Source organism: Porites lutea, chromosome 9 (genome assembly GCF_958299795.1).
Source record: "Porites lutea chromosome 9, jaPorLute2.1, whole genome shotgun sequence".
Classification (NCBI taxonomy): domain Eukaryota; kingdom Metazoa; phylum Cnidaria; class Anthozoa; order Scleractinia; family Poritidae; genus Porites; species Porites lutea.
This window is the reverse complement of record NC_133209.1, coordinates 31,009,074-31,016,573: the sequence shown is the minus strand read 5'-3', so window position 1 is coordinate 31,016,573 and position 7,500 is coordinate 31,009,074. Positions and strand designations below refer to the sequence as shown.

The 7,500-nt window shown below is 40.3% G+C and overlaps 1 protein-coding gene across 1 annotated transcript; it reads left to right on the top strand.

Annotated features, from left to right (window-relative positions):
* The first annotated feature begins 266 nt into the window (after positions 1–266).
* On the top strand, positions 267–4,442 carry LOC140948126 (uncharacterized). The gene has a single exon (XM_073397353.1). The coding sequence runs from the start codon at positions 472–474 to the stop codon at positions 3,541–3,543; it is 3,072 nt and encodes a 1,023-aa protein (XP_073253454.1). The 5' UTR covers positions 267–471; the 3' UTR covers positions 3,544–4,442.
* Positions 4,443–7,500: the final 3,058 nt, after the last annotated feature.

The following is a 7,500-nucleotide window of genomic DNA, read 5'->3' as shown; positions in this document are numbered from 1 at the left end:
TATCTCGTTGTGAAGACTTTAAAACGCTTAGTTCGCAACGACCCCATTAATATTCCATTGCCTTTCGCTTAATTGTGTTTTTCTTTTTCGCAAAAAAGATCTAGTTGGTCATAGAGTACACTTAGTAATGCGAGCTGCGATTTGGCTCTCCGATTGGTAGCCTCGCTTTGCATCCTTTTAATCGTTGGCTAAGAAAAAAGATCGCTGATGTAACTTAAAATAGGCTACGTATCTTGCTAATGCAAATATATTCAGCAGACGTCCAGTTGATCAGTATGCGTCATTCGCGCGTGTTTTGTGTATTTTTGATATTTAATTGCTAGCTTTATGGTCGGTAGGATTTCTTTCACTTGAGCGTTGAACACGGTAATAAGGCCGAGTACACGACACGTTTGGGATGAGACCAACCTCGTTGTTTAACAACTGAAACCATTTTGTTGTTCGCAATTACGCTTGGAAACACTATTTTCAATGGCTAATGCGTTTGGTGAGTCATACGTGAAACTTCCGCCGATAACCGGAGAAAATGCGGTTGAAATCGATGGCGAAAATTCGAAACGAATTTCCAGTGGTGTCGGACGAGACCAACACGGTCTAGTCAGATTACCTCCAATCGTTCGCCTTGATTCGCTTCGATCTGCGTCGTCAACTGCACAGGTTTTTGCGAACGCACCAGGCGAAAACAAGACACAGATGTCAACACAAGGAACAAATTTGAAATTTTCCCCTAAAATGGACGTTTTACGGAGGCAAAGCGCAAAACAGTTAAGAAAACACAAGACTGAAAAGCCCGAAGACGAGAAGAAATTAATATCGTCGGTAGCTGTCAAGGAAACGGACGAGATGGACACAAACGTGTTCGACAGTGTAGATTGGTCATACCACCATGGAAAAGCGAGTCTTTTTAAGCCGAAGGAAAGATCAAGAGATAATTATGAGGCCCTGGCTCCATCGAAAGACTCGCTAACAAGTCGCAGGGGAAGCGCCTCGGTTATAAAAGACTCAGCGGCGAAATTATCGAGGTCACGCAGACTGGCAAAATCTTCACCTGAACTATGTTACCGAAAGATCAATTTGAAATCTCGTGCAAGTGGAAACGTCAATGATGACAACGTTACATCCCCTTCCACTGCTCTGTCGGCTGATAGTTACTGGCATCGACCACAAGCTCGCCTCTCTATTCATGACATTGACGGCTCTGTACTCAGCCATTTACAAAGCACCCTGAAATCAAACGAAAAGAGGACAAAACGCAAAAAACCCGTTCGCTCCCAAACGGAAGGCAAGTCAAGTTACCAACCGCTAAGCACCCCTAATTCGCCTGTTTGCAGTGAATCTGCTAATAACGAACGCAAAGAAAAAGGCAGAAGGTCCCTGAACGACATCACAGAAGCAGTTAAACAGTTTGTAGATCGAAGAAGGCCTTCTATTTCCCTGCCTAGGAAACAAAACTTGGTCGAAGAAACCGTGAAGCTTAAAATTGAAGGAAAAAGTTGCCCCCAAGCTGAAACCACGGCTGGTGACCGCACACCCACATTTTCCATTGTTGCATCACCTCGCTTACAAGCATCGCAAAACAAAGAGAAGAGGGCATCGCTGTACGATTTACAGCAAATTCTAGGCTTACTTCAGAAAGATGATGTCAAGCACCAGTCTTCGTCAACTTCTTTGTCGCCTGAAGTTGAACATGCTCAAAGTAGGAGAAGTAGTCAATCTAGAAACGCTTCTGTTTACGATTTAAAAGAGTTTCTAAAGTTAACAGTAGCTGCAGGCGAGACGTCAACTGAAAAGGAAATGAAGAAGCAATCAGGAAATAAAGCAAGAGAAATCAAAACACCAGAAAACACTACATCGCCGGTTTTTCTGTCTCCTAAACAAGAAATGGGACAGCGTCATGTCGATGACGCAAGAAAAGGATCTGTATACGATTTAAAGGAATTTTTATCACTTGGAAACGCTGTGGATTCCAACTCTCTGTCAACGAGTGAAAACTCAAGCAGATCAACTTCACCGCAAATCGTATTTTCTCCGCTCAATTCAAAACAGCTACTCTCTTTTACCAAGCCCACTGAAGCACGTCGATCTTCCACATACGATCTTATGGAGTTCTTATCTCTCCCACAGTCTGGAGGGATATCGCGTCCTCAATCAGGACAGAGCTATTCTTCCTCGCAAGGAGATAATGCCAAATCTGACAATCGAGAATTGAACGTAACCGAAACCGACCGAGATGGCAGAGAGGCGAGGAGTCTGTCAGTGTACGACCTCGCTGAATATCTAGCGATGACATCTGGGGTGCCTCCTCTTGTTCGAGTCATAAGTTCGGCAGAGGATCAAACTGAAAAAACTAACTCAAAATCTTTGGGTGCAAGTGGAGTCGACAATGGAAACAAATACAAAAGGGAGTCAGTGTATGACTTACGGGAAATGCTGAGCATAATGCAACAAGAACATGAGGCAAAACGCGAATCGACTCACAATTTGCCAGAGATTTTAGCTTATTTTCATCGGGAGGCTAGCTCAAAAGAACCGGAGCACCAAAGTTCTACCCACCCTGAAAACTCCCACGAAGATAAAACAGGGCCATTGTTAGTGAACTCCTCTCCTTCGAGCCCTGGTGCTAGCGTCAGCAGTGGTTATTCTAGCGATTCACCATCGTCTGGTGTTCAACAAACAGATTCTAAGGGCGTGGAGGTCAACCATAACACAAGTCCTCGTCAGATGTCCTTATATGATCTTAAAGAGTTCCTTTCTCTATATGCCTCGCAAAAGAACACGCCAAACCATCAGCTTCTGCCTGCGTTTAGAAGGAAATTTTCTAACATATCGCAAAGCGGGATTAGCATCCATGTAACGGACGAATGGAACAGAAGTCTCGACCTCGAAACTGACGATGTTTTTCTTCCTGTTCCTGCTAAGGTAGAGGCCAAGTCGCCGGAAACCAAAAGAAGCTCTGTGTACGACTTACGCGAGTTTCTAGATTTATTAAACGCGGACGAATCGCCTTTGAGAAGAAGGTTATCAAGTGTTTCATCAGCTTCGACTAAATCCAGTGAAAGTGAACCAGAGTCATTTCAACCAGAGCAAGAAACGCCGGACGCAAACTCGCCAAACCAAAACCCAGCATCTCCGCGACCTGGACTCTCGCCGCGTCAGGATTCGGGTGGAAACGTCTCTCTTTACGACCTCGGAGAATTTCTTTCGATTCTTAATACCGACGAATCTCCGCTAAGACGCCGACTATCGAGTGCAAGGGACTTTGCAACACAAGACGATTCGAGCAATCAAGCCGAGGATTTCGAAAAAACTCCGCTGTATAGCCTGGGAGAAATTTTATCGGTTTTGAACGATTTTGAACAGAAAAAAGTAAATGAAAACGCCGCTGATGAACGTCGACTTGGATCTGAAGATGAAATCAGTATTACTGTTCCATTGTTGCCCCAGAAAAAAGAGAAAACAAGCGTGCAAACGTTAGCGACGAGAAAGTGTTTATTAACCTCGCCGCAGAAATCGCTTTCAAGCGTTCGCGAAACGTCTGAATGAACCTGATCCTCTCTGAATGGCTCAGATTATTCAACGATGCTAGAATTGAGCATTGAATAAGTTCACAAGAAGGTTTTTAGCAATTCAATTTGCTTGAAAATTTTAATTTTTTAAGTTTATTAAATTTTTGTGTGTAAAAAAACGGCGCTACGATCACTTTTCCCCGTGCATGCATTATGTAGGCTTACATGGAAAACGAAACGTTAAATGATTTTTTTAGCTTGATAGTTTTAACGAATGGATTACCTGAGAGTCAACTTATATATTCTGTGCCGGATATGTACACCTGCCTCATTGGTGTTAGCGAAAAATAGAGAATTTGCATATAAGCTCGCATGAACAAGTAAGCATATGTCAAGACCAACGAGAATTTGTTTAACTACAAGTCGACTAAACAGTGCTAAATAACGGGCGAAATCCATGTATAATAACGAATAGGCGTTTGATATTTTTTTGGTCTTGCTTTCATCGTAAGCTGTTGATATTTTTGATACCATTTTCTTGTATCTTCTCAACAAAATTACCGGTGGACTATAAGTTTAATTTATCTGTTTGAGATAGGCGATCTAACGAAGAGAATAAGTCAAATGAAGGCTTAGCTTTGTATAGCATTATGGCGTTCATCGCCCATAGCCATGACCACGTAGTAAAAACAACGCAACTTGTTTTGTAACTTCCAATAAAGCAAGCCCGACTGACGAACCCGTTCTTTCAAATAAAGAAAATAAATATAAATGAAAAAATCTTCAATAAGGATTATTTTAATTAATCCAAGAGTACACTGTCTCTGTGACATTAGTAAATATACCCACGAAAGCAAACAGCGTTCTGTTTAAATGAAAATCATTATCTTTATCATTACACGCGAAGTTTGCGAACATATCCTGGCATTTATGTGTCTAAACTGATATCTTACACTTGATTTTTGTACGACTTGGGTCTCACGGAGCAAAAACTGATCTTTTTTTTTAATTCGGCCGACCGATAGCAAACGAGCCAGTCTGAATTTTGGGTCGGATAGTGAACGACGCAATACGGAACATCTAGGCGGCGAAGAGTGTGAAAGCTTTAATTCATTGTCATGTGAGAGTGGTAAAAAAATTTGTAATTTTTACCAAAAGAGACTCGGTCTCTTCCTCAAACTTTCGGAAACCTTGAACTCTGAGAAAGAGACCGAAGGTTCATTAACTGCTTGTTTTAGATCGTTAACGAATCTTTATTTTACTGAATGGAAGGAAGACGCCTTTTTGAATACCATATTTTAACAATGCGCAGGCCCAAAAATTAATTGCTTTTTAACAATTAATTATAGCACATGGAAGTCTTTACTTTTCCACGATTCATGTCCCCTGGACAGCTTAGGACGGAGTCCCGATTTCTTGCACCACTGATGAGATCAGTTTTTCAAATATCCTTTTAAATCAAGCCAAAATTAGGCAAAGGCTGTTATTTTAGCCTGAAGTTTAAACATAACCCAAACAATTTCCTTTCCCCCCGCAGGGTAGAAATTTTGTAAAAAGCATGCCTCTAGCTAGCTAGCTAGACCTCTCGCTGTCCAACGTTATCATAACTATATCTTCTCGAAGTAAAAGTAGTGCCGCAGAATTCTTTTCTGTGCTCTTGTTCTCAAACAAAAAGCTTTACATAATAACTTACATAAGCTTAAATAATAAGTTTTCCAGTCGGTTAACCCCAACTCCAGCAAAGTTGTAATCTCTTTTTATTCCATCAAAGCTAAACATCATGATCTAGAAAGCATTTTGTAAAACGCTCACAGTTCAACGGTTGAAAGTTATTGTCTTATAAAAAGTGCACCAAAACTTGTTTTTCGATTTAGTCTCGTGCTCATCAATGTAATTGTATTGTTGATTGCAGAAATTTCGTGCTAGAATTGGACTAAAAAATTATCGACCGGCACCCATTTTTCAACATCAAGTTTCCGGCCCGCTGGATGTTGCACTAAAAACAATTTGCTTGCAAACGGAATAAAATAAGAGGAACATCGTTTTCAAGGGTATTGACTACTGTTCAATAGGAACTATATAGCTTTTATCACTATCTTCTCATCCTGAGCAAGGATCTGAAGACCGAATGATAAAAGCAGTACTGAGTTTCTTATTTAGCGAAACTTGATAACGTTGGAAAATTTGCACGCGTTTATTTTTGTCCTCTCTCTGTCTCTTTGACTGTTTCTAAAGCTGATACACTTGGGCTCTCGATCTGCTATAAAAGATTTTTAAGAGATCCGTTTAAGTTTTTCTTTGCAACCGACGAATCCCGACAGATCATTACAACTGTTGTACATGATTAATTCCACGCGCGGAAAAATTGGACAAAGCATTTTAACAGTGAAGTTTTCCGAGATGAATTTAGCAAATTTTATGTGTGGGATGGGGCTTTGTTGACGTTGGGTAATTTAAGCTTTGATCGACTCTAACCATTAAGGATTTTCTCTAAAATAAAGTGCGGCAACCCCATAAAAATGTTAAGTGATTCAGCAAATTAGAAAACTGAAAGCGGGAATATTGGATTATAGCCGGACTATTCTGAAAAGCGGCGTGCTAAATAACAGCTAAAAGCCAACGACGTCAGGCAAAAAATAGTCTTAAATTTGATAATAGACAAATCACTTTGTGCCAAAACAATTTTCAAGTTAATGCTGAAAAATTGTAAATCTGTTTTCACGTTTAATTTGAGCGTACTACGCAGCTATTCTAAAACAATCGGAGTGCTAACCTTTAATCGACGCAGATAATTTTCCATAACACTATTTGTAGAGACCGTAATAATTACTTAGAATTCTTAACTGAGTGGCGGCTATATAAAACAGCAGTGAATGTTATTCAAAAGACTATTGCTGAAATATCGGAAGCGACGGAAGCCGCCGTGTTCTTAGTCTATTTCTAGACTAGTTTTGACCAGCAATGCAAACTTTTATTCATATAATAGCAAATTAAAAAGCGTCTTGTAGATTATGCATTTCAGTGTGAAATTATTTTATGCCCAGCCAGTGGTCTAGGCTTTATTGTCCATGAAAGAAAAGAAATCCTCACGTTCTCTACAACTATGTTGTCGCCAAAAATGTCACTTGGATTTAGTTGCTTTTTAAGGGTCTTTTAAGCTTAGAAATCAGATTCTTTATTGATGATGATAGGCGAGCTCGTCTTTTGACCCGCGGCATGCGAAAAAGCTCTATATCAGATGGAAAGTGTGTTCTTTGTGAATCAGGACACAGCTTACCGATTATAGCGTCTGGAACTTTTTTTTTTGCTTCCCAAAACAATTGATCGGCCACCTGAATGGAGCTGGAAAACCTTAGATATTGCTGTTAGTCTTGAAAAATAAATGATTTTGACGGCGAAGCGGCCCTTTTTCTTGTGAGAATCATCACAGCGTCAATAACGCACGGCAAATTACTGGACCTAAGTCGGCTCATGTAATCAGTGATACATGGATACAGACAAGGTAAGTACTCGGTCCCATCCTCTCCTATTTTTTTTTTATCAGGTACTTTTTCATTTGTTTGTTTGTTTTTTTTTTGCTTAAGAGTAACTACACTGTTCATTAATTTATCAGTAGTTAAATAGAGGCAGCAAAGAAATGTCGTGTCTGAAAGCATGAGTTTGAATTGGACAAAACACATTGTCTTACAATCCCCGAAAGGATTAGTAATAAACATGTTACGTAATCACTGACAAGCTGGCAAAATCGCCCTTTTTTGACATTTCTCTTGTATGTAAGTCGTGTTATTACTAGCATCTAAACAGATTAAACATTTCAGTAGCGCGACCAAAGCGTTATGCACGTGCTTGATTGAGGATTTTTCTGTATTTCCATTCCTCAACCTCGTCCCCAGGGCTTTTCCCACCCATTTTTTTGAGGGAAAAGCCCTGGGGACGAGGTTGTCCATTCCTATAGCAGATTCCTTTAAGCTATTAAGCCCGGGCTTAACAAGAA

What these genes read in the sequence shown, in the direction of transcription:
- LOC140948126 (XM_073397353.1), top strand. Translation starts at nt 472, where the DNA reads ATGGCTAATGCGTTTGGTGAGTCATACGTGAAACTTCCGCCGATAACC.